This window comes from Panthera tigris, chromosome D1 (genome assembly GCF_018350195.1).
Source record: "Panthera tigris isolate Pti1 chromosome D1, P.tigris_Pti1_mat1.1, whole genome shotgun sequence".
NCBI classification, from domain to species: Eukaryota; Metazoa; Chordata; class Mammalia; order Carnivora; family Felidae; genus Panthera; species Panthera tigris.
The window spans coordinates 112,971,760-112,998,074 of record NC_056669.1 but is presented as its reverse complement, the minus strand read 5'-3'; the positions used below and the strand labels follow the sequence as shown (position 1 = coordinate 112,998,074).

The window sequence follows — 26,315 nt, the reverse complement described above, 5'->3', positions numbered from 1 at the left end:
GAGACCCCAGTGACCTTGTGTTAGATGTTGGACACCATCCATATGACCTCGAGTCTCTGTTCTGTGTTCTCATGTTTCTTCTCTCTTCTTCATGTTAAGTGACTTCTACTGACCTTTCTTCAAGTTCACAGGCTTTTTCTGTGGTCATCTCTGTTCCGATACTAATCTCATCTGGTAGTTTTTCTTTATATCGGAGATTGTATTTTTCAGCCCTCATCATCCATTGGGATATTTTTAGTATCTGCTCTTTGTCTCCCAAAATCTCCTGTCTTTTCGTTTATTGTGACTGTGTTTCGCTTTGTCTTTCTGGGTACAGTTCTGACACCTCCTTGCAAGTCTCTGTCTGATAATTCTGACCTCCGGTCCTCAGACTTGGCCTTGGTTAATTGCCTTTTCCTCCGGGAGGGAAGTACATGCTGCTGACCCTCACATATGCCGTGTAATTCTGGACTGTGCCCTGGGATCTGTGAACGTCTTGCTGTGCAGACCGTGGGTGTGTGGCATTTCTCCGAAGAGTGCCGATGTATGCGTATCAGTTACTGGCTTGAAGAGGCTCCGTCTGCAAACTCTGTCTCACTCGCGGTAAGAGGTGGCTCAAATCTCAATCCAGACTGCTTTCAGTCTGCCCCATGCCAGCAACCTGGGCAGAATTTGAGATGTTCCCTTGTCTAATTCTTTTGGGGATTCCATCTCAGTCTCCAGTGACCTCAATGGCCCCAGGCTCCTTCTCCTGGCCCCTCCATCCAGAAAGATGGCAGGATTTCTACTGGGACTTGAGATGTCTACACCATATTATGACCACCCTTCCCCAAACGACTACTTTTGGTAACTCTCTAGAGCCATTGGGTAGTTTTGTTGTTTGTTTGTTTGTTTGTTTGTTTGTTGTCCAGAGTTTAAGGTTGTTATCTGCAGGAGGGCTGATTTGTTAGAAACAGTCCATATGGGAAACATACTCCATACTTGGAACCAAGAGGAGTTTCAGGATGGGGGTGGGGGAGGGGTCCGCAGCAGCAGATGCTCTTGAGGGCCCACATCCAATGAAGAAGGAAGCGTCTATTGAATTCTGCTGCAGGAATGTTCGAGGTTGACGAAGACAGTCATCTCAGAGGATGACGGGACGCAGGGCGACACAGAGGGTGGCAGGGTGGCAATAAATATTCTTTCATCTTAAGGAAGTTTCTTTTGATTCCTAGCCTATTAAACACATTTTATAACTGGGAATGCATGTTAGATTTTATGAAATATGTTTCTGGCGCCTATCAATCTTATCATATGGTTTTTCTTCTTTTGGCCTATTAGCAGGATGATATTAGTGGATTTCTTAATGTTGAGTCAGCCTTGCGTTCTTGGAAGTAAACTCTGGTTGGTCATGGTGTATTATTACTTTAATTCAATACACTGCTGGATTTAATTTGCTGATTCTTTTATTTACAGTTTTGCGTCCATCTTCACATGTGAGCTTGGTCTGTGGTTTTCCCTCTTTTTGTGCTATCATGATCAGACCTTGGCATCAGGATTATACGGACACAGAGGAAGAATTGGAATTGTGTCCATCTACCCTTCTAGAAACATCTTGTATAAGAATGATCTTGAGCATAAAAAATAAACTTGCCTGTAAAACTCTCTGGGCCCTGTGCCTTTTCCTAGGGTAAGATTTTGTGACTTTCAGTCGGCGATCTGTTTATCTACGTGTTCAGATTTTTTAGATCCTCTAGAGACAATTTCCAGATATGTGTTTGCTTAAACAAGACCTTTAAATTCCATTCAATCAACACATATCTTTCAACCCACATTACGTTCCAGACTCCAAAAGCAGGATATGTTACGATCTGAATCAGCACATAGAGTTTCTATGAGGATACACATTCAATAAATTTCAGTCTCTCTGTTCTCCTCCCTTATTCCCCGCTAGGACAATCTCAAGCGACAACACAGGTAGATATTTGTTTCCCTGCACTTGTCCCCATCTACATATCCATCCATATGTATAGCCTTCTATACCGCTACTTACCCCTCCATCAGCCCATCCGTCCATACACACACACATACATACACCCATCCATACATCTACCCTTTCATCCAACTCTGCACTCATGGAACCCTATTCTGAGTCTCTATTCTGTACCAGGTACTGGGCTAGATATTGGGGTCCATGGCTGGGAGATAAGATCCCATTGCTTAGGTGCTAGAAGACCAAATAAGGGATCAGAGTGGCCCCAGCAGTCTGCTGCTGTGAATGGAATAGAACAGGATCCGATGCTGTGCTGGGTTCTGGGGAACCAGGGACCCAAAGTGGCAGATCTGAGTGAATAATTCTGGGGGGTGCCACCCCCAAGGTCCAAGCAGGGATGGTCCACTTTAGGGCCTGCCTAAGCAGGGAGTCAGCTGCTGTTTTGGGGGGCAGCCTAGAGGGGAGGAGGACCAGGGCCCCAGGCGAGGATCCCCCAGTGGTGGTTCCCCGGCCTGTGTCTTTAAGGACTTTGAAAAGGCACCACCTTTGTCCTCAGTGCTCCTCCTTCACTGTGAGGGTCTGATTGTCCTGAGGGCAGGCAGGGACCCTGCCTCATCTCCATGGCTCTGGGGCCTTGTTTGCTGGGGAAACGCTGAAGGAAAGATGGAGGGCAAGGAGGCAGCGGGACTCTCGTGCTGGTGCCGTGGAGGGTGGAGCTTGGCTGCACCCAGGTTGGGGGTGGGGCGGGAGATGTCGCGGCAGCCTCAGCCCACCCCACCTGCCGGGACACTTCAGCCCCACAGGAGCAGCCAGTGTTCCCCAGAGCTGCCCAGCTGGCGGGGACACCCTGGCTGGGGGCATCCCAGGCCCCTGGGGCATGGAAGGTGGGGGAGTCCTTGTCCTGGCTCCTCCCCCTCACTGGCTCTGCTGAGAACCAAATCTCCTTATCAGAAACTCCTTTGAGTGACTGGTTAACCAAATAGCTAGAATTCCTGCTCCAGAGACACATCTGTTCCTGATCGAGGGGAGAGGGAGACAGAGGTACAGACCTTCCAAAATGATGCTCTGGCCAGGCGAGGGGGTGGGGGCCGCCAGCCCCATAGGAGCCGAACGAACGGGATTGCGCCCAGGGCAAGCGGCAGGATGCGTCCCCTGCCTCCACCCCCGCCCCCACACTGGGGAGCTGGGACCTGCCCATTGGGGTTGGGGGAGGGGTGGGATGGGTGAGCTGCCCGCCCCCGACCTACCACCGCCAGGGCGCACGTGCAGGGCCTTCCCGGCTGACGTGGCTCCCCACCCTGCTCTGCCCCCTCTGCCCCTGCTAACCCTGGGGCTTCAGTTCACCCCACGCTTGGTCCATCTTTCTAGAATGCGCATCTGAGTGGCTCACTCTGCCCTTGAAAAGCCTGCCCTGCTGCCCACAGCTCTCTCAAGGTCAAGTTCATCTTCTTGGCTCGGCATTCAGGGCCCTCGGAGCGTGGCCGCACCACGCACCTTCGTGTCCCTCTCCATGCACCTACACCTGTGCCTTGTTCTCTCAGAAGGGCAGCTAGTTCCCAAACTGTCCATGCTGTTCCCTCCACCCACAATGCCCTTCCAGCTCCTACGTACCACTCGGAGGCAGTCTGGTGGTCCTCCTCGGGTGTGGGGGTCCCTGGGGCACCTTCGCCTCGCCCCCACTAGTGAGTCTGTGTGTGTGCCCCCCTAGAACACTGGTGCCCTTGGCCCAGGGATTCCCTCTTCTTAGGCTCTGGCTCCACAGCACCCCACATGAGGCAGGAGCCAGCGCAGGGGTGCAGCAAGGAGCCAAGACAGAAAGGAGCGGTGATGGGAAGACGAGTGGGCAAGAGGAAGGGCAGTGAGGCTGCGGGGAGGGTGCGGGTCCCCAGAGAACCATGACAGGCCTGGGGACGGTCTGAATGGGAAAGGGGCCCGGTCCCTCCTCCTGGCCAGGGTACCTCGAAGTCCCGCCTGGCTACCACTCCTGGGATCCAGCGTGAGCCTGGCCCCACCGAGTCCTGGGGGGCGGGGGAAGGCGCCCCACCTTGCTCTCCCTGACTCTGGGCTGGGATCCCAGGGTCTACACCTGCCCCACCTACACCAGGGTGGGATGCCAGCTCCCTGGGCAGGGTATGTGCCCACCCCTCGTGGGCTTCGTGGCCGAGCCGGGCCAGGGGATGTGGGCCTTGGGCACTGGGACAGGAAGGAATGGGCTGGAAGGCAGGCAGGCAAGCGGGTGGCGACCCAGGGACCAGGGGGCTCAGGGCAGACGCGGGTAGGGGAGCCTTGGAGGGGACGGTGTGGGGATACATCTAGGCCTCCTCCCCGGTCCAGCTACACGGACAAGCACCCTGACCCGCCACAGCCCGTGGCCCCCTCCTGCCTCCCCCTCAGCAGGCCCCTGCACCCCTTCAACCGCTCAGTGCTGAGGGCACGGCCTGGGGGAGAGGGCCGGGCTGGCGGGCCAGGAATGTTTTGCGGCCAGTGTAAACAGATCGTTTCTGTCTGCCTGGGGGGGGGTGGGGGGGTGGGGGGGGAGGGAGTTGTCTTGAGCTTTGTTATGTTATGAAAAAAAAGGCAAAAAATTTGGGTCACAAACCACAAACTGTTTTGCTTTCGGCGTAACTGGCATAAACAGGCATTTTCTCTTTGGTTCCTGGCCGGCTGAGGCCTGGGCTGGCTGGGGCTGGGAGCAGGGAGAGAGGCTGGGGGCTGCGCTAGGAAGCCTGAGGCCGCCGCCCACCAGGGCCCGCGTGGCTGGCTCTGTGGCCCCCTGACCCGGGCACACCTGTGAGGGAGCACCAGTTGTGTGCCGGGCCCAGGCAGGGAGGAGCGGGGACCCTGGGAGCCGAGACCAGCCGCGCGGGCGGACACAGGTTGTTGGGGATGAGGCCCAGGGGCCAGAGCCAGGCGGGCGGTCCAAGGCGAGGAGGCCTCCAGGAAGGAGAGGGAGAGCAGCCGGGCAAGGGGCCCCCAAAGGCGGCTGTGATGGAGCCTTTCGTGGCACGATCCGGGGCCTTGCTGGCCAGCTCGGCGCTGAGGCCGCCTGGCGGGCGGGCGAGCTCGGGAGGACCCCCCCGCGGGCGGGCACGACAGTGCACCTGCCTCCCTGCTCATCTGGGGCGGTGGAGGTGGGGGGGCTGCACCGAGCAACGGAGGGTGTGCTGTAGGGGTGTGGTTACCAGGGTAAGAGCAGATACCAGAGGGCCCAGGAGAGAGCAGCTAGCACGTGTACAGGAGAAGCCCGGGAGGGGGTGGGAGGTTCACTCTGGGGCTGAGGAACTGAAGCTTGGCCTGGGGTTTGCACTCTACCCAGTGGCCCACGGGAGCCACGCGGGGTCCTAAGGGGAGAGTGGCCACACAGGACACTAGAGCTGGACGGCAGTGGTGTCCAGAGGCTGGTGGAGCTGTGGGCCTTGTCCACCGACTGGATACGGGGTCAGGAGGAGGGCAGGGGACCCCGGACTGGGTGAGCGGTGGCCACGAGCGCACGGGGTCAGGGGGCCGCAGGACATGGAGGGAGCTGAACAGGCCCCGGCAAGAGCCATTTTGCAGCTCGGGGAGAACGCCAGACGGAGACCCGAGTGGGTGTCGGCAGCCCAGAAAGGAAGTCCGTGTGTCCAGCTTAGCAAACGGCACCCCTCCTTCCGACCCCGAGGGCCGGGGCCCGGCGTCACCCTCTGCATCCGGGGTGCAGTTGGGGGACACGTAAGCAAGGATGGCCCTCGTGAGAGAGCGCTGAGGACGGGCTTCCCCGGGTGGGCGCGATGCCACAGAGCTTAGCGTGAGAAGAGTGACCGGGCAGGTGTCCGCAGGGAGCGTGTGCCAGGGCCCCGAGGCGGGAACACGCCGGTGAGTTCGCCCGGATGCAGGGGCCGTCACGGGGATCTGTTGGCCTCCGTGGGCCCGGTCTCGTGTTGTAAAAGGCCACCTGGGCTCCACGGAGGTGGGGAGCGGAGCTGAGCGCCAGCCGTCTGCAGGGAGGTGCTCGGGCACGGCCTGGGGCGCCGGGGCCGCGGGCTGGGGGCGCCTCTGGGATGGGCCCGGCCGCCACTCCGCTCACCGCAGCGTCCTCAGCACTTGGGACAGGGACCCGGTCGGGCAGGTGACTTCTCATGTGATTTTCCTAAGTGACCACAAACCGGGCAGCTCGAAGGACGGAATCTGCTCTCTCCCGATTCTGGAGGCCAGAGTCCCAAGTCAGCTTCTCCGGTCAGTGTCCCAGGGCCGAGACCCCCCAGCTCCCAGGCTCCCGGGGCCGCCCTCGCCGCCTGTCCGCCCCTCTCTTCTCCCACGGACACCTGTGGTTGGACTGAGGCTCACCCTGAGTCCCGGAGGAGCTCATCCTCCACTGACACCTGCAAAGACCCTCTCTCCAAATAAGGTCGCATTCACGGGCTCCAGGGCTCAGGATGTAGACACGTGGTCTTTTGGGGAGAGCAGCATTCAGCGCACCACTGTAGGAATCCATAAACGTTTGCTGAATGGGTGACAATGGCCTGTGGTGCCCTGGCTCTGGCCCTGACCTCATCTCTCACACTGACCCCTCTTCCTGCTGCAGCCTGGCCTCCGTCCCTAACCCCGGACTCCCCAGGCCCCTCTCCACCCCTTCTTCCAGAAGAACCCCATGCTCCCCACCTCCTCCAGGCCTGCACCCCAAAATAACTTTCTCCGTGAGACCCCAACGTCTCTCTCCATGACCCTGAGCCTCGGGGAGCCCTGCAAACGGGAGTGCTCATCCTCGTGTGTGAACGAATGAATGAATGAATGAGGCCCCGGGGATGAGCGGAGAGTTGACAGAGCAGAGGGAGGGGAGAGAAGCAGAACTGGGCAGCCCAGAACGCCTGGGGCTCGGCGGGCCAAGCAGATTGGGGTGGGGGCAGCATCAGCCCTGGCGGTGGAGCGGGGTCCGGGCTAACCCAGGAGAGCTGCCGGGAGCTCAGGGGAGGTCACGGGAGTCTCGGGGAAAGCCAGTGCAGGGAGGGGTGCGGGTGGGCTGGGCTGCAGTGAGGGACAGGAGGCAGCAAGGCAGGGCCTGGGGTGTGGCGGCAATGGGGGGCAGCTGGAGAGGGCGCGGGCTGCCAGAGCTGGGAGGAGGAGAGACCCTGAGCCCAGCGCCCCGAGGGCCCCAGAAGGGGAACCGGGCAGGGTCGAAGTGAATCTTCGGGGGCGGGTGGGAGCCGGGCTCTGACCTGGTCTCGGGAGTGGGCAGAACTGGGCAGGGCCGTTCACTGCAGGGTGTGCCTGTACTGCTGGGCCCTGGGCCCTCTGCTCACCTGGTCCCCCAGCCTCACCTCCGTCAGCCCCCAAGGTGGGCCCGGTGTCCCCATCCAACTTGCTCTTTTCCTCATCCTTGGAGGCCGGTCCTGCCTCCTCCAGGCGGCCCCCGGGTCCCCCTGCTTGGAGCTCTCAGTGAGCGTGGGCACCACAGCCGCCTGTGTGGATGCCACTCGAGACCTTGGAGGACTGGCTTTGAGCCTGTCACGGCCCAGCACCAGGCCAGGAAACACCAGAGACGGGAAGAAGGGTGGGGTTCAGGGCGGGAGGCCTTCCCCCGACCCAGACAGGCCCGAGAGCCCCGGGTCTGCCGGCGGAATGCTTCCTGGCCCCACTGCCCACAATGGCGCACCTCTGGACCCAGGGCTTGGGGGGCGGGCAGGGAGGCGACCAGCTGAGGCCTCGAGCATCACAGATGTCAGCTCTGCCACCTTCTCTCCAGCCCAGGGACCCTAAAGGTCAGTGGCCAGGGCAATCAGGGACATGGTGCAGGTCTGAGGAGGAGCTCCTGCTGTGGCCTCTGTCTCAGGGAGAGTGTGAGCCTGCCCGTGTGCGTGCAGCTGGCCGGGCAGGTGACATGAAACCCCATCTCCGGCAACAGCTAGTTTCCAGAACTTTTTGGAACCCAGTGGGCCCCCAGCACCCACCCCCAGGCTGGAAGAGGCCCCTGGGGTTGGCACTGAAGACACTTCCCTTCTCCTCAGTGGCTCCTGGAAACCCTCCCCTCAGAGCCCCTTTTTGCAGCAGGGGCACCCCGTCTTCGAGGACTGGGCTCCTGAGATTGTCCCAGGCCATGGGACACGCAGATGGCCCTGGTCCCCACCGAAAGCGCACAGGCTTCCAGGCCACCCCGACCTGCCGTTTGTGCCGTGAGGGAGCAGAGGGGCGCCCGCACCCCCAGGGGCCTCCCTCCCTGCCCCTCCCCACCCCCGGACCCCGTGCGCCGGTGAAAGAACAGAGAACTCAGAACAAGATAAATTTGAATGCTTTATTGGGATTGCAAGCAGTAAACGTTAAAGACAAAACCCAAGCAATGAGTTTTGCCAGAAATATCAGCATGTTAAAGGGGGCAAGTGGAGGCCCGCACCAGCCACTGCCAGATGGACCAGGGCAGTGGGCGAGATGACATTCGGTGCTGGGCACGTGGGGGTCTTCAGGTGATGGCACAGGGGGGGACCCAAGAGGGGGTCCTGCTGAAGACAGTTGAGGGGGGGAGAAAAGATGGACAGCCACAAGCAGGGGCTCAGGAGGTCAGAGGGGGGCCCGGGTCAGGATGGCTGAGGACCCTCGGAGAGCTGCTCACAGGGGGACACAGAGGAGCGTTGGCAGACGTCCCGGAGCACCCATCCCAAAGGAGGCAGAATGTAACACTGGGTGGGCTGGGCGTCCGGCAGGACGGGCAGACAATTTAGGGTGCCTCCGCGTCTTTTTGGATCTCAGGCCAATCTGGGTCCCAGTTACGACAATTTGGCTCTTTGGGTTTCTATCCAATGGTCCGAATGGCCCAGTCCCCGGACGCCTGCCAAAGGGCCCTCTGTGCCTCGAGCGGACTGGCACGGACCGCCCCCAGGGTCGTGCCAGCCCCGTCGCCAGGGCCCAGAAGCCTCGGGCCTCTAGAATGCTAGTCGGGCTGTCGTGCAGGGGGGCTGCACTGGGGGCAGAAGCGGGGGTGAGGTAAGCCTCCCAGCCGCCCGGGTCCCTGCCACAGCCCTAGGCACCGAGGTGGTGGCTGCTTCGGTATCACCAGACCCGCGGGCCTCGGGGCCCAAGCGACCCCGGCTGATGGACCTTTCCGCCTGCTCTCCTGCTCTGCGGGGCCTGCACCCTCCTGACCTCCCCAGCTCCCCGACCTCACCCTGCCTGGCCCCTAGGATGCCCTGCAGAGCTCGGAGCCTCCTGGGGACAAGACAGGGCGCTGAGGAGGTGGGCAAGGTGTCACCGAGGGGTGGGGGGAGGGCTCCCCAAGTGCAAGGAAGGCGGCCACCTGCTCCAGCCTGATGGAGCCCCTCGACTCACACACCTGCAACCCCTTCCCCCCCAGCCGGCCTGAGCCAGCCAGGGGCCCCCTCTTCCTGGTGGCCTCCGAGCACCTTCCTGACACCGAGGAGACACCTCCCCGCCCCTCCTCCACCCCTCAGGACCTCAGGGGACCAGCCACCGTCCCCAGAGGCCAGGCCGGGAAGCGGCCCGCTCCCTTCCCCTCCGGCTTCTCCATGGGGCGCAGTGGCCAGCGCCCCACGGAGGCCCACTCTCTCCACTCAACCCAAGCGACAGGGACAGATTAAAACAAAAACCGAATCGGGGCGCTAAATGGCGGGGAGCAGGACGTGCGGCTCAGCCGCAGAGGTGGTGGTGGTGGCTTCGTGCGTCGTTGCTTGGTCACTGCCCCCCTGTTACGTGGGACGGGGAGTAAGATTAATTTGGTGTGTGAGCGCGTAAAAAGCTAAGGAGGGATCAAAAAAAAAAAAAAAAAAAAAAAAGGAAAAAGCCCCAGGAGAAACCAATTAAAGGGGGGTAACAGACCAGTTGGCGTCAATTTGGGCTCCTAATTCAATCGGTAATTCTGCAAATCTCCTCGTCACTCCTGACTCCGCTACTCCGAACCCCGCAGGACCACCTCCTGCTCCAGAGCGTCCCCCCACCCAGCCCCCACTGCCCCCCACCCGCCCCTCCAACCGCCAGACTTCCCACACTCCCCACCATCCTCGCCGGCCTCCTGGGAGCCCCCATTTCTGAGAGGCCCCCAGAGGACCCGCAAAGATGGTCCCTAGGTGTGCTGGGGGGTCCCCAGATCTTTCTCACCGGAGCACACCGAGGGGGTCAGGCTACTTTGTAAGGCACGTCTCGTTCAGCTACAGCCACCTCCAGTCCCACCAAACCCGTGCCTTGCGCCACACGGTGGTAGGGGGCACGGATGCCGGTGGGGCCCGGGGGCTTCGGGGCTCACAGAGGGGTCGCCCACCTGGGCCTGGGACACACCCTCTCCCACCCCAGGAGTGCATCCCAGGGGTCCAGAGGGGAGAGCAGCCCATGAAAACCTCATCACCAAACGGCTTAGAGAAGGGGCCAAGGCAGAACGTGGTCTGACCTGCACCGTGCTGGGTTCACTCATCTGTGTGCGTGTGTGCATGTGAGGGTGTGTGTGCGTGAGGGGCTGTGTGTGCACGAGAGTGTGTGTGTATGTGTGCATGTACATGAGAGTGTGTGAGGGCTGTGCATGTGTGAGTGTGGGTGCATGTAGGGGGGTGTCTGCAGGGATGCCTGGTTTTTAGAGCGGGGACTGAGATGTGAGAATTTGGGGTGTGTGGGTTTGGGGAGGATTGACTTTAGGGTGCATGGGGGTTTGGGCCAATTAAAGCTTATTTTCACAAATTTTGGTTTTCATGTTCTGTTCTCCCCTCCTTCGGTCTTACTGGGAACCCCCAACCAGCTCCATGGTGATTTTCGAGGATGGAAAACAGAGCGAAGGGGCTGTGCTGTCGGAGGATGGCCAATTCTCCCTGTGGAGGGCCAGAGCTGGCTGTAGAGCAAGGACGTGCCTGCCTGCAGATCTGGGGTCCCTTCCTCTCTCCTGGTCGGTCAGGGGCCCGAGCCGTGGCCAATCTGACTCGAGGTCCCTGGGGAAGAGAGGGAAGGGGGGTGCCTGATTCTTTCATTATGCCAATCGTTTTTAAGTCAATTTGGTTTTAGTATTTTTTTAGCCAATTGATATTTTTAGTTGTTTTGGGTTTTTTTTTTAAGCCAAATTACTGTTCTGGTGTTTCTAAAAAGCCAATTAGTTTTAAGGGGACTGATGTGCATGCGTGTGTGTCATTCAGGGGTTCATAATTTAGTATTTTGTCGTGTGATTTGGGGGTGATTTGGGGGGATGCTTAACGCCAATTGAGTTTGTATAGTTTCAGAGGTGTTACTACCATTCCCCTTGGCCGGATGGAGAAGGCCAAGGAGAGAAGAGCCTGACATGGGGAGGTTGGGGCACGGGGGCTGGGGGTGGGGGAGCCCGCGGAGGGAAAATGGTACCGGGAGATGTCGGAGGCGGGACCCGATGGAACACGGCCCCCGGTCAGGAGGAGGGCACCAGGTGGACGGTGCCATTCTGCAGAATTACGACAGTTTGGCTCACTTCTGATTGGCGGACGCCTCCGGAGAGGCGTCCCCGTGGGCGGCGGGGTCGTGGGTGGGCAGGGCGATCAGGGGACGGTGACGCTTGGCCTCTCTGAACGCCTCGAGCTCCTTGGCGAGCATGCGACCCCGGCGGGCGCGCAGGAGGGCAGGCAGGCCCCTGCGCAGGCGCTGGGCCGATTGCTTCCAGCTGTCATATTGGAAGAACTTGCCCACGGGGTATCTGGGGAAGTTGTCCTGGGGGGGGCGGGGAGGACCAGTCAAGGGGGCCCCTGCTCCCTGGCTCCTGCCCCCAGCCACCCTGCCCTCCCCCGTGGACCCCTCAGCGGCCCCACACGGGGAGGGGGCTCGCCTGCCCACGGGGAACGGCTGGACGGCCGGCTCTGGACCGGGGTCCTTGGCGTGGGGGACCCGCGAGCCCAGGAGCTGGCTGAGCCCCGGTCCCCCCAGAGGGAGGGCAGGAGAGCAGGGTCCCCACCACCACCCCCCCACCCCCCAGCAGCGGCCCCGTGCCTACCGGAAGCACGGTCGGAGGGGTCGACACGTCCCTCTCGGACTTGGCGGGGGCGGCGCAGTAGGTCTCCAGAAGGGCCAGGTCACAGCTGCGGAAGCAACACTCTTCCACGATGCCACGGCTGCTGCGGCGGTTCACGCGGCTCGCCGGCCTGCCTGGAAGTCCCACAGGGGGAACGAGAGCCGCCCTTGAGCACCAAGTGCACCGCAGCCGGGCAAGGGGGCGCCGGCCCCGGGGAGGCAGGGCGCCAGCCCCCTGGCCTCGCGGTGCCTCCCTCCTCGCACGGACGGTGGGCACGGCCTCCAGGGTCCACTGCCCAGGGAGGTGGGGAAAGTGCGCAGGCGTGAGCCCGTCAGGGGCCCAGCCGCCCCCCCACGATTCGGGGCGCAGGGTCCCGTCCTGAAGGCCACGCTGGGACGCAAGTGTCCTCCCTGAACAGAGCAGGACCCTGGGTGGCCCGTAGCCCTCGAGACTCCGAGGCAGGCATGGGAGAAGAAGGGGAAGACGGGAGGGGAGGAGTGAGGACCTGCATGAAACCACGCCCCCCTTTCCTCCCGTCGTCCCCGCCCCTCCGCTGCTTGGGCTCCAAGGTCAGCTGCAAGGAAAAGTCCGGCCCTCGCCTTGGAGGGGGAGGGGGAGGGGGGGGAGGACGGGCGCCAGGGGGGAGGAGGTCCCACTGGGTGGGGGCTCGGCCCAGCCCTCCTTGCAGGGGCCTCACTCCCTGGGCACCAGACCCTACGCAGCGCCACTTCCTGCCCCCAAAAGGAGGCAGGTGCGAGGGTGGGGTGGGGGGGCACAGGCAAGGCCAGGGTGGACTGGGCTTCCAAAGCGTGGGGAAGCAGGGGTGCTTTTCAAAGAGAAGCTTGGAGAGACCAAGGCTGGCGTCTGTGCGGCCCGTTTCACCGCTGGGTAAGTAGAGGCTGCAGAGGGGGATGCCGCTCGGGGAGCAGCAGGGCCAGGTGCGACCACCAGGGTCCTCACCATCTCACCTCCCCCGCCCCCACCCACGTCTGGGCTCCTGTTGGGAACAGAGGTGGCTGAGCCAGCAGCAGGGAGCTCGCGCTCCCCACCTTCAGGGTCAGCCTGGGTCTGCTCTGCAGTCCCTCCCACTATCCAGATAAATGCTCCCCTGAGGCCCAGCTTTCTGGGAGGGGAGGGCAATGGCCCACACCCCTGAGGAAGAGGTCACCTCCAACTGGGGGCCCCACCCAGGGCCCGGGGCAAGGAAAAGCAGCGCTCTAGGGGAAAACCCAGCCCCAGGATGGACATGGAAAGAGAGAAGCCCAAGGAACAGCCAAAGCCCATGCTGAGGCCCACCCCTCAGGCGGATGCCCCACCCCGCCCCCCAATGTCTTGTAGGCAGGGCCTCATCTCCTCTCCTGCAAGCCTGGGGTGGGGGGAGCTCGGCACCCCCCCCAGCCCATGGGGCATGCAACACACGCTTTGGTTTCTAGGGGTCTCCGATCCCTTCTACCAAACGCTAAATCAGGTAATCCACAAATACCTGCCCACCATCTACATGTCAGACGCACCCCTCCCCCCCCAGATGTGTAGGAACCTTTTGTGCCCACAGCCCGCCCAAGAGCAGGTCAGGAAGAAGCAGTGAGGGAAAGTCCGCCTCCCTGCCAGGACTGGGGCCTGCCTCCAGCCCACCCTGCACCCCACCCGCACCTGCTACGGCCTGGCCCCCACCTAGATCCCACCCTGCCTGGGAGGAGAGCGTTCTACTTTTCATGGTGTCACAGGAAGGTCAGGGGTGTGGGCACCACCCATGCTCACTGCAGGTGCCCAATAAATGCGGACTCCAGGGTCCCAACTGTGCTCATGGAGTCTCAGTAGCTTCCCTCTGCCTGGCCACCCACACCAGGTATCCCAGGAGGTGTCCATGGGCGTCTGGGAGACGGGAGGGAGGACTCCAGCATTTAGAGAGCACCTGCTGGGTGCGCCCCCCCCCACCCCCGCCCCAACGCGCACTGGGCTACTTACTGAAGTAAAAGCCGCGGTCCCCACAGACAAACTGGAGGGTGTCCACCAGCTCCCCGCCGCACAGGGTCTCACTGGGGCGGTAAGCAGCAAAGCAGCACGAGGCCAAGGCCAAGAAGGTGAGCAACACCAGCATCGACTTCCCCATTGGGACCCCCATCGGCATCTAGGGGCGGAGACAGGAGGCCATGAGCCAAGTCCAGGGCTGGAGGCCACTCCCGCCGCCCCGCCAGGCCGGGGCCTCTGGGAGACACCAGCCCGGCCGCCTCCTGACTCCAAGTTCGGTTCCGGCTTTAGATCGCCATGTCCTAAACGTGGCCGCTCTAATGGCCAGAAAGAACGCGTGCTCTCCTGCCCAGGCGGGGTGCGCAGTCGCCCCAGGTTTGAGCGGATGTGTGTGAAGCACGTCTTTGATGGGCACCAAGTTTCACGAGGGGATGATCGCCCCCGCCGTCACCACCGCAGGGGCTCAGCCACACCCCAGAGCCGCAGGGGACAGGGCTGGACACTGAACCTGGCCTCTGTCCTATGAAGTCATGGGGGGGCGGGACCAGCGCAGGGCAGTGGCCACTCCGCGGGCCTCCCCGCATCAGCCAAGATGGCAGACGGCCCCGCCCCACCGCAGAGCTGTGTGCATCCCAGAGGACCTGCCCCCCCCAAGCAGCAGGGGTCCTGCCGTGCCAATCCCACCCCTTCCCCCTCCCCCACAGCCTCTTCCACCCTCCCAGCCACCCCCCACCCCCCCACCCCCCCCCACCCCGGGGACTGAGCAAAGCTCAGGTCGAGGATCCAGTGGTTACTGTGCAGTGCCAGCCACACTTCCAGGGGCCTCATTCTCCTGAATCGCCCAGTCCCCCACCCCAGCCTGCCCTGGGCACCCCAAAACACACAAAAAGGCCAAAGGCCTCCTCTCCGGGCCTGGCATCACACCCACCCTCCAGGGCCAGGCACCTCAAGGTCCCTGTGGGTTCATCAGACCCTCTCCCCACTGAGGTACCAAACCCCACCCAGGGAGCTGGAGAGAACAAGTCAGGGCAGCTGGAGGCTGGACACCAGGTCCTTGGGGCCCAGTCAGGACCGAGAAGCACGTCTCGGGACACACCCCCTGCACGGGCTGTGTGGCTGCAAGGCCCCGGGGCCAGGGTTAGCCGGGCCCCTTAAGGCTTGGGAGGGCTTGGGAGGGGGCCTCAGGTTCTCTTTTAGACCCAGCAAGCTGCCCCTGCCCCCTCCAGAAAGTGGAAGCACCCCCCCCCCTCCCAACCACAGGCAGGTAGCCCCTGGAAGCCCTCCACAGGCCCAGGTATAAGCCCCTTCTGGGGCGACAGTCACGGCCCAGTGCCTCCGAGCCCACGGGCACCCTGAGGCTACCCAAGCCGGGGGCTGGGCAGCCTGCCCGGATGTGCCCCTCCCAGGCTCCACACCCGGTGGGCCCGGGGCGGGGGGCGGGGGACGGGGCGGGGGGGGGGGGCCACCACGCAGCATGCCCCTTCCCAGCCTGGAGCGAGGCCGCTGCACGCTAGGCCCAGGGAATTTCTGGTGCCATAAATCGTGCAGGAGAGGAGGCAACCAAGAAGGGAGCACAGTCCCGCTTCAACTCGGCTAAAGAGCAGAGGCCAGCTCCACAGGAGGGTGTGAAGTGCGCCCCCCCTCACCTCCTCCCGCCTTGGACCGGGCCCCAGCCAGTCTCCCAAGCTGCCCCCCGCCGCTGCCCCCTTCCAAATTCTAAGAACAATCTGGCCAGCTAGTGACCGGGCGCCTTCCGAGAGCGAGCCACAGCTGCACCCTCTGCAAGCCAGCCACTCCAGTGAGGGGTCCCGGCCGGCACCAGCGGAGAGCAGAGGCTGGGTGAGAGGCGTGCCCTCTGGGCCAGGTGAGCCAGCGGTGGCGGGGAGGAGGGAGGCCAGGGGCGAGGAGGGCAGAGGCGGAGAGGAGGGGCTGAGGGGCTGAGGCCCGAGGCCCCCCCCCCCGTCAGCGGGGCGGGCAGGGCAGGGCAGGCCGGAGCGAGAGGGCAGCGGGGGTCCTCGCTCAACAGCCCCGGTTACCTGCAGCTGGACAGGAGGCTCGCTGGGGCTGGAGGAGGAGGAGGAGGAGGCTGGAAGGACTGCCTCACAGGAGAAGCTAATGTCCAGTTTGCAGGCTGGTCAGTGCTTTGGCTTTTATGTCTGAGCCGGCTCCTCCCAGCCCCGGCTCCACCCTACCCCCCACCCCTCTCCCTGCTGACCACTCCCCCCCGCCCCCTTTGCTCCCGCCCCCTCCCTCTCCCCAGCCAGTCCCTTCTCTCCTGCACCCCCAACAACTTGCTCCGGACCACCCCTCAGCAAAGTACCCCGGGGTGGGGGTGGGGGTGGGGGGCTCCTCCTGCACCCCCAGCCCCTCTAGGCGCCAGGCAGTGGGGGGAAGGGGAGGCAGGGGGGCTGCTCTACACCCCCTTGCATGGAAAGTTCCATCTACCCCACTGGGCAGGGGCAGTTACCCTCTCCAGGCTGTACACTCCTGCCCTTCGGAGCCTCCCACCGGCCCCTCTCCCCAGATTCCCCGGTGGAAACGTTGGGGACAGGGACAGGGAGGGGGCTGTGTGTGTGTGGGGGGGGGGGTGCACCCGCGCGTGGGGAGGGGGGGTCAACTGCACATGTGGCGCCGGGTGTGAGCCTTTTGCCAACTCGCCCCCTGTTCCATCCTGGCCCCGCCCACCCCGTTTTCCTCCTTCAGTCTTGCTGGCACGGCGTCAACATACCAGGGTGGGTTTCTGAGGCTCGCGCCCCTCCTCGTTACCCGGCACCCTGGGGGACACGGCCCGCCCCCGCACGGCACAAATCGCAGGCTTTCAGCAACACCCCGCTGCACCCACAAGCCGACCAGGAAGTCGCCTCTGCAGACAGCTCGCACCTCCCTGGGCACTTCCCGAAGCCCCCAGCCAGCCCCCCCACCCCCACCCCCGCCCCTCCTCCGCGGCGCTGGGGAGAGCGCGGGCTTCGCCACCGGGAGCCGGCCCCGCGGCCTCCTCCCCTCCCCCCCCACCCCCGCCCGGGGCCCGCCGGGGCCCCCCGTCCCCTCCCGGCCGGCCCGCACGCCGCTTACCTGGAAGCCGGCACAGCTGCGGCCCACCTCCCTGCTGCGTATCGCAAACCGAGCAGCGGGCGCTGGCCCTCCTGCCGGACACTCCTGTGCCAGCGCCGCTCTGGCCGAGTCGCGGGGGCCGAATGTGCGACGGGGCAGAACGGGGGGATGGCTTTTTTTTGGGGGGGGGGGGACTCGTCCGATCGTCTGGGGAGGGCGGGCTGTCCGCGGGCTGGGGCGGGCCAGATGTTGTACTTTTAGGGGGGGAAAGGGTATCGGGAAATGAGGTCAGCTGTTGTATCAAGGATAGAGGGGGGCAGAGATAGTGAGAGACACAGAGAGAACGTGAAAGGGGGGGGGCCGAAGAGAGGGCGAGAGAGGGAGAGAGGACAGCGAGAGGCGGGCAGGCTCGCAGCGGGGGAGAACAGCGCGGAGAGAAACAGAAAGCGTATAATTAATCCGCTTCGGGACGGCGAGGCGAGAGGGCGGGCGTGGAGGGGGAGGGAGTCGGAGGCAAGGAGCCGGGGGGGACGGGAGGGAGCGAAGGGCAGGCTGCGGGAGAGCGGAGAGCGGGCGCCGGGGCCAGAGGCCGGAGAGGGGGCCGGGGAGCACAGAGAAGCCGGGGCAGGGCGCGACGTCGAGGGCCGGGGAAGGTGCGGAGGGGGGCGGAGCGGAAGGGCGCCCGGGCCGCGGGCGCCCAGCTCGGATTGGGCCGACGGAGCCCTCGGCCGTCGCGAGCCCGGGCCCGGGGGTGGGGTGGCGGTGGCGGTGGCTGCGCCGAGCCGCTCGGGACGCGGCGAGGAGGGGGGAGCGGCCGGCCGCGCGCCGGGGAGGGCTGGGGGACAGCGCGGGGGGGTGACAACGCCGGCGGCCTGCGAGCCGGACTGCCTGCGGGGGGGACCGCCTCCTCGGGCGAAGCGGGGGCGGGCGTTGAGGTAGATGGAAGAGGAGGCGGCGGGGATCCGCAGGCCCGGCGGAGCGCGGCCCCGCCGACGGCGCCCGAGGCGGGAGTCAGCAGCGTGTCGGCGGGCGGCGAAGACGCGGGGCCGCCGGCCGGGTGGAGGCGCTGGCGGGCCGAGCGCGGGCGGGCGTGGGCCAGGAGGCGGGGGCGGCCGGAAGGGGGGGGCCGGGGGCCGGCCTGGCCTCACGCAGCTCCGCCGGAGAGCAGGCGAACTGCGGGCGCCAACGCCCGGCTCTTATAGCCGCGCCACCCCGCGGCGCGGCGCCCGCTCGGGCCCCGCTGGCCCCGCGCCCGCGCCAATGGGCGCCCGAGGGGCGCTGGCCCCGCCCCCCGGACCGCCCCCGCAAGTCGAGCTGGGGGTGGGGTGGGGGGGGGTGGTGGGTGGGCCGCGGGCTGGGGGCCCCCGGCCCGGGGGCGACGGTAGGGGGGGGGGTGCTGTGGGGTGCTCGGGGCCAGATTGGGCTGGGGGCGGGGAGCGGCAGAATGCGAAAGAAATCCCGAGTCCCGAGTCTCGCGTTCTGAAGTGTGTGTCGGTGGGGGGGAGGGGGGGGAAGGGCGGGGGGGAGGGGGGACGCTCGGGTTCCCGGGATCTCTAGATTCCTAGGGGTCTCTAGGTTCGCGCACGCGGGGGGCGCGAAGCGAGAAGGGTGGGCGGTGTCCCGGGCCCTAGCGGCGGCCGGGGGCTACGCGGCGGGCGCGCGCGGTCCAGAGTGAGGAGGACGCAGGTGGTTTGGCGGCGCCCGGTCGGGGGGTCCCCGAGTCCCGCGGGGAGCTGCAGGGGAGGGAGGAAGCCCGGGGCTTGGGCATGGCGCGCGGCCGCCACCTGCCCGAGCAGGCGCGGCTCCTGGAGTCGCAGCAGCCAGAACCTGAGCGCCCCCCGGTGCCGCGCGGGAGCCGGGGTGCAGCTGCGGCGGCCGCCAGGTGCGGTTCCCGGGGAGCGCCGGCCGATGGGGCCGACCGAGGCCGCGCCTGGCCGGGGACGGAGGAGCAGGGCGGGAAGCGGCGCTCCAATCCTACCTGCATGACCGAGCTCACCGGGGTTCGTCTAAGCAGCTCGCCTTTGGGGCCCACCCAAAATATCCGGAGAATGGTTCCCCCGTCCTCACTGCGTTGGACTTGCGTAGACTCGGGTTCGGCCCCGGGGGCCACCACGATAATTTGGGGGTCTGGGGAAACCATCTCCTGGAGAGTTTGGACGACGTAAGAAGTCGTGATTTTTACCAAGTCAAAACCACGCACAAGCCCCGGCGTCCCGCCCGCCCCTCGGCGCCCCCGGCCACCCGCGCCTCTCCGAGGGGAAGGGGCCGCCGCCGGCGGAAGCCCGCGCCGGCTCGCCCCCTCGCTCCGCCATCAATCACTTCGCCCGCGCTCCGCGCGCGCCTCCCCGAGTCCCCTGCCTGGCGGACTTGGAGGCGCCGCGCCGCCAGAGCGGGGTGCGCCTCTCCACGGCGTCCCTGCGACCCAGCGCCAGGCCCTCCCCAACTGGGGGCCGCCACGGCCCCTTCCCCCCACGATCGTGAGCTTTGCAAAAAGCAAACGAAAGCGGCGCGGGTTTCGGGGCGCGCGGCAGCAAGCGCGGCCGCCGAGCCGCAAGCCCTCAGCGGACTCCTGCGCCCGCCCGGCGAGCGGCGGCCCCGGCGGGACAGTGGCGGGGCGGGAGGGGAGCCGGGCCGGGGCCGCGGAGGCGGCGGGGAGCTCACCGCAAGGCTGGAGGCTGGAGGCTGCGTCCGCGGGCGCAGAAGGAGCTGAGGCAGCAAAACGAGCGCTCTGAGGCGGCGGTGGACGCTGCTGAAGGTGAGCGAGACCCCGGGGGCAGTCCCCAATGTCCGGGGGCAACGCCCAGTCCTTTGGAAGACCCGGGGACAATGCCCAAATTTGGGGGAAACTGGGGGCAATGCCCAGTCGTTTTCCTGGACGCGGGAGAAGCACTGCCCACGTCCTGGCGGATACGCTGCAGGGCCAAGTGTGTTGGGGGAACGCAGAGAGAAATCTCCCAAATCCGAGCAGCTTGGGGGCTTTCGTAGGAGACGAAGAGAGGCCTGAAACTCGTGCCCCGCCGCGAGCGGGGCTGAGAAAGCTGCCGAGGGGCTGCGGGCGGGCCGGGAACAATGCCCAGATATCGGAAGGCAAGTCAGAGCTCCGTGTGGTTTGCGGCCGAAGGCCCCAGTACCCCGACGTAGGAGACCCGAGGGAGGCTCCCTTGATGTGGGGAGCTGTAATCAATGACTAAATTTGAGACTCCAGATACAGGGTCCAAGTCTAGTGGATCAGGGGAAGTTGCTCGGGGCTCGCGGGGGCCAAGAAATCAGAGTCAAACATGTGGGGGCCCTAGCATCTTAGTCAGCAAGCTTAGGGGGAACCCTAGGCTAATTTGTGGGAGGTAGGTTTTGGGGTGACTCTGGGAAAATTCTCAACGCGAAACGCAGGGGGGACCTAAGAGGCACGTTATCTAAAATTGGGGGAAGTGAAACACTGAACACACTTTGGGGGGGCTACGCAAAGTCTCAGTGTGGTGACGGGAAATACAGAATTGCTTCCACAGTTGACGAATGCAGGTTAGTGGCCTGGATGCCTGCGAGGCCAAGGAGGGGAACTCCATAATTGTGGCTTTGAGGAGAATTCTCACTATCCTGTAGGGACTCGAGAAATACTGTCTAAATGGGGGAAACTGGGGTGTGATCAGTACACCTGGGAAATCCAGAAATTCCATGTCCCTTTATATTTTAATTTTCTATTTGATTTCAATTAGTTTATTTCTGATGAACAGGGAAAAAATATGCTGTTTTCTTGGGCACTGTCTACAATGGCCCAAGTTTTGGGGATCCATGGGAATTGTCCAATGGAGGCAGAGATCTAAATTTCAGGGACCCTGGTTAGTAGCCAGGAAGCTTGTAGGACACAGGCCCATAAGACCTGGGATTTCTAGGATATTTTTTGATCCCTGGACATTTTCATTTTGGGGAGCCCATGGGAAGCTGCCTAAATTTACGGGGACCTGGGGCAAGGGTCGTAAATTCAGGGGACTCAAAAATCAGTGTCCAAAGAAGGCTCAGTTGTTTTGTGGAAGTGTGGGGAAAGTCCCAATTTATTTTGGAGGGCTGGGAGACATGTCTCAATTTGGAGGCCCCAGAAAACTAATTTTTGAATCTGGGGATCCAGGGAAGTTACTCAGAGTCCTCAGGAAAATTGGGGATCAATATCTAAGCTTTAAGGGAAAAGATTAAGAGTTCGTAGGTCATGAGGCCTAGAAAATCAATGTCCAAAACTGGTGACCTATGAGGAGTTTTCAGTGTGTGAGAGACCCAGGAAACATTGCTTACATTTTGGGTGACTTTGTGGGTGCCCAAGATGCTTTGGGGCCCAAGGAATTTTAGGGCCTGTGTTGACGGGCCTGGAAGGCAATAAGTAATATTTGAGAGGAGAGCCCAGCATGTCCAAATATAAGGGAACAGGAAAAGGGTCCCGTGTCATCCTGGGATTTGAGACCACTGTCTGAATTTTAGAAAATCTGGACTTTTGTCAGTGAGCCAGTGGGATACAGGGAATTTTTTTTTTAATACTCAAAATCTTATGATGCGGAGAAAATATTCAGAATATTTGGTTCCTGGGAACACCCAACAGAGCCCGGTATAAGGAGACAGGGGCTTTGTGCGAGCGTCTGTTTTGTGCGCGGTGGGACCCAGGGGAACCTGCGTAAACCACAGTCACCAAGAAGCACATCTCGGGTAATTGCTCAGTGTGCTTTCGGGGTCTGGGTGACAGTGTCTAAACTGTAAGGGACCTGATTAGTGGCCAGGGAGCTTGGAGAGCCCTGTAAACAAACGCTCCCACATCTTTCATGGCACCCCCCAACACACACACAAAATTGGTCAATGAGTTCTGGGGATCAGAAATCAACCTCTGAACTTTGTGGAAGGCACGAGAAAAGAGCAGACTGTCTGTGGTTCAGAATAGGGCTTGGTGTCCTTTGGGTGTAATGCCTACATGTTAGTGAAAGAATAGGGAAGCCACGTTCAAACTCTGAGGGTTCTGGGAAGATTGCTCGTGGTGTTGGGGGAACCTGGGAGTCTTTGTGTAAAATTTAGGGAACCCAGGCTGGTGCCAATAAATTTGTGGAACGCGGCGGATAAGATCCCAAACTGTGGTGAACCGGGAGAACAGGGCTTCAGTGTCGGGGAGCAGAGCAGGGACAGAATGCTTGGGAGACCCCGAATTTCACGTGCAAAATTATGGAGACACAGGGGAAGGGCTTCACTTGTTTTGGAGACGATGCCTAAGTGCCAGAAAAACACTGTCCACCTTCTGGGGAGCCAGGCAAATGGGTCAGCATGACCACAGGACCTGGGGGTAACGTTTAAATTTGGGGGGATCCGCATTGGCGGTGTGCGGATCGGTAGGATGGGAGCAGGGTGTACAAAACTGTTAAGAGCCTGGGAGAAAATGCCCAGTGAGTTTGGGGATCCAGGCCACTAGGTGAATCTGGGGGAACGCAGCCGGGGCTCCTGTTTCCAGGTCCCCGGAAATTGGTGTCCAAGAAAATTCTTGTGACCTGGGGAAATGCTGGATGCATTCGGAGGGCCTGGGAGCAAGCCTGAAATCTGGAGGATCCCAGGGGAAAAAAAAATAATAATGCCCGCGTTTGGTGGGAGCAGGGAAGTCGCTCGGTGACTGGGGACCCCGGAGGTGGAGGGCTGCCTCGCAGCGGCGGAGCCCCGGGTGCCGGGCAGGCGGCGCGCCGCCGGCGCTCCCCCGCGTCTGGGGGCTCGCGCGCGGAGCAGGGGCGCCCTCCCCGGGGGGCGCGGGCGCGGGCAGGTAGCGCCGGGCCCCCCGGGGCGCGCGCCCCGGAAGGAGCGTTGCTTCTCCCTCTTCTGCCTTCTGGCGCGGTGAGCGCGCCTGCGGCAGCGGCCCGGCGGAGCGGGCGTCGGGAGGAAGGGAGGAACCCGGGCGCGGCTCCCCGGCGCTCCCGGGGCCCCGGGCTCCCTGCCCGGCCGCCTCCGAGGACGGCCCCGCGCTCCCCGTCGCCGCCGCGCCCCACGCGCTCCCGCGCTGCGAGCCTAGGCGAAGCCGCGGCCGGGCCGCCGCCGCGGGCAGGCTCGTCCCCGGCTCGGCTTGGGGGCCCTGGAGCACCCCAGACGGCCGCCCCCCGCGCGCCGGGGCGCTCCGCGAGCACCGCTCCCGCCTTTCCCGGTCCCCAGACGACGGCGAAGCCCATTCGCTTGGGTAACTGGAAAGAGGGGAGGGAATGAGGAACAAGAGAAGAGCCGGCATGGGGAGGAGGGACGGGGCAGGACCGCACGGTGGCCAGGGTGCCAGGGGTGTCCTTTCGTTTTCTCAAAGAGCATTTTCACGCGAAGTCTCTCTCTCCCTGCCGGGAAAGTCAATTGCTTAAAAGCCAGTACTGAACCCGACGACGCAGGCGCAGGGCGCTGGCGGCAGGAACACGGCCACCCCCTGGGAACTGGGCGATCTTGAGGGTGGGGGGCAGCGACCGTGGGGGGCACCTGAGGGGTAAGGAGCTGCGAGGAAAAAGGCATTGCTGGGGACAGAGGAATGGTGGGGATCCTGGGGCTGGGACAGCATCGCTTGTACCCAAAGTCACCCCACAGAAGGACCCCAGTTAGAGGGGAGCAGCTCAAAGCCTGACATTGTGGGAGGGCAGGGGTTAAGGCCACTGGACAGGTGTGGGGACCCAGTCAAGGCTGAGGCAGTCCTCCACATTAGTTTGGCAGGACAGGGACACCCCCCCCCCCATGAAAAACAGTCCATTTTCCACCCAGAGCCCCAGGCACGTGGGGAATGTTCCCCCTTCAAATTCCAGTCCACATCAATCACCCCGTGTCCCATTCCAAGAACATCTGGCCTGTCTCCCCCCACCCATCACCGCCCCCTCCCCTCTCCGCCAGCCTTCGTTCGCAGCCTCCCGTGTCCCTGGCTTTCTGGCCTGGGCGGGTGTGCCTGGGGACGGAGGGAGGGTGAGAAGGGAGCTTCAGGTGCCTTGAAGTCACTCCCCACTGCGTAAAGACCTGTGAAATTGGGGGGGGTTGAGGAATGGGGTCCCTGGGAGCCCAGCACAGATTTTGGATCCTTTGGAGGGCCTCTGCTTATGGACGAATTTAGCCCCCCCCCCCCCCCCCCGTTGGCTCTGCTCTGGGTTCTCCACCTTTCCTCCAGGCCTGCTTCCCCAGGGGCTGGGAGTGGGGGGCGTCGTGTGCTGAGGTGACAGCCCCTTTTCAAAGTGTGGGCTTTCCCCCTGGTTGGGGTGCCTGGGGGGCAATCACGCCAGTGGCTGATCAGTGGGTCCCTCCCCTGCTTTCTGCCCACACAGGCGCCGGCCCTGGAGAAGCCAGGAGAAGCTTGGAGAAGTTCGGAGACGTGCCCTTCAGCTGCTGCCTGGACCTTGGAGGTAGGACGGCTGAGGCCACTTTGGGGTGCCAGACTGAGCCATCAGGGCAAGGGGGGAGCGCACATGTTCTCCCTCCCCCCGCGGGGCTGCCTGCTGAACCCTCGCCTTATTTAGTCAAAAGTGTGGCTAGAGGGGCAGGCTTGAAGGGGGCAGATCCGGGTCACCCTAGGGCTCAAAAAAGGCACTGGCCGCCCCTGGCCAGGACCAGCGTCAGGCTCTCCCCGACTTCCGGCCCTCCACGGTAGGAAGGGAGCTGCAGCTCAGGCCGCTGTGGGGCTGGGGTCTCTTTTGCCCAGAGCTTGGCTGGCGGAACTTCAGCCCTACCCCACCCACCCCCACCCCCCACTGCCCTGCTCCAGCACCAGGGCAGCACAAGCCTCCCCTGCAGATCGCAAACCCATGCTCCACGGAGAATCATCATCCCCCAGGATTGGGACTCACCCACTGATCCTGGCCTCTACACGCCAGGCCTGCGGCTGGGCTGCGCTCGCTCCCTCCCGCCTCCCGGCTCCCCGGCTCCCCTGCTCCCCTGCTCCCCTGCTCCCAGCAGGCAGCCTTTCTCCTTCCCCGGCTCCCTCCCACAGCTCTGGCTCCAGGCTGGCCGCTCCTGCTCCCTGGGTCGAGCCCAGCAATCTACAAACCCTGCTCCATTCTCTGAGGGTCCCCTGAGCACCCCTCCCTCCCTCCCCACCGCAGGGCACCCGCCGCCGGCCGCCGAGGCCCAGGCCCTGCTCTGAGCTCCGGGAGGGACGCAGCCGGCACAGCCCCAGCTGGAAGTGAGGGACCAGGGACCCAGCGGGTCCACCCGGAACCACCAGGACCCGACAGCACGAGCTACCCAGGGCACAAGACACCACAGGCCACAGATCAATAAACCAAAAGCCTAAAAGTAGGTAGGGGTCGGGTGGGGGGCGCAGGGGAGGGGGCTGAGCACTGGCACACTGGGGAAGGACCCAGGCAAGGCCGCTGTTGTACTGTTTTATGTAGCGTCTGGAATAAAGACCCCTTTAAAAGAATGTTCTTGGCCTCTCTCTGATGGGTAAACCGGCCTAGAAGGGGGTCACCTGCTGGGTCCCTCCCTGCCAGCTCTGAAGGGTGACCTCTGTGACTTGTGGGTCCAGCGCAAGAACAATCACCTGCCCCACCCCCACTTCCAAAGCTCCCCAAGACCCTGGCGCAGAGCACCCCTCCAGGGCAGCTCAGCGTGTGCCCCCACCCCAGTACCTTGTCAGTGAACCGTGAACCGCTGTGGCCACCACCACGGAGCTTGCTCCAGAAGTGTCCCAGGCACTCTGGCCCCAGGGCTTTCTAGTCCCCCCCCACCAACCCCCACTCGAACACACACACAGGAAGCCCCTCCGGCTGAACACAATGGAATCCTGACACCGGTGCTCTAAGGCCCTCCGCCTCACTGCAGTGCCCCTGCTGTCCTTGGGCCACTACCTCCCTTTCTTCTCACAACTGAGCAGTCAGGAGGTCTGCGACCGCCACCCACTTTGACAAATAGGGACCCAGAGAGGTCAAGCCACTCGTGTGAGGTCCCGCAGCCCGGGGCAGGGAGGACCTGGGTCTCATGTGTCCCAGCTGAGCCCAGGCTTCCTGGGGTCTCCTGATTCACAACTGATGAGTTTTCCCTCTTCCCCTCCCTGTTTTCTTTCCCCTTCCTCCAATTCTGTCCCCACCTTGTCTGCCCCCCCCCACCCCGCTCCCATGGACTGCCCTGTCCACCTCCCTTGCCCTTCTTCTTCCAGGAGCTCCCTTCCAAGGACGGCTGTGGAGCCCAGATGGCAAGGGGCTTGCTGCACCCACACCTGAGCCACCAAGGGACAGGCAGGCACCAGGAGCAGACCCCCTGACTCACAGATGCCTGTGGTGTGACTCTGAATACACCCCAGCTTCCCTGGGCCTGAAGGGAGAGGCGCTCCATGAACTGAAGGAAACAAGGCCCTGGCACAGACCCTGACACTTGGAGGGCTGAACCCGTGGACTCTTCTGCACAGCCCTGGGGGTCTGAAGACACTCACCTCTGTGGGGCTGGGGCTGGCCA

The 26,315-nt window shown here is 63.2% G+C and overlaps 1 protein-coding gene and 1 long non-coding RNA gene across 6 annotated transcripts; one reads left to right on the top strand and one right to left on the bottom strand.

Moving 5' to 3' along the window:
- Positions 1–9,899: 9,899 nt before the first annotated feature.
- On the bottom strand, positions 9,900–26,314 carry IGF2 (insulin like growth factor 2). 5 transcript variants are annotated; one of them, XM_042958948.1, is made up of 4 exons: positions 26,293–26,314; positions 13,851–14,013; positions 11,868–12,028; positions 9,900–11,587 (listed from the first exon to the last, which is right to left on the bottom strand). In XM_042958948.1, the coding sequence occupies exons 2-4, from the start codon at positions 14,011–14,013 to the stop codon at positions 11,348–11,350; spliced, it is 564 nt and encodes a 187-aa protein (XP_042814882.1). In that variant the 5' UTR covers positions 26,293–26,314; the 3' UTR covers positions 9,900–11,347. The 5 variants fall into 5 exon arrangements, with proteins under 5 accessions (XP_042814882.1, XP_042814881.1, XP_042814884.1 ...); XM_042958947.1 differs by lacking the exon at positions 26,293–26,314 and adding an exon at positions 25,493–25,552; XM_042958950.1 differs by lacking the exon at positions 26,293–26,314 and adding an exon at positions 18,883–19,047 and having other exon boundaries at positions 11,868–12,019.
- LOC122231290 lies at positions 24,189–26,243 on the top strand. Its single transcript, XR_006208477.1, has 3 exons — positions 24,189–24,268; positions 24,965–25,157; positions 26,020–26,243. It is a non-coding gene; the product is annotated as an uncharacterized LOC122231290 (long non-coding RNA).
- Position 26,315: the final 1 nt, after the last annotated feature.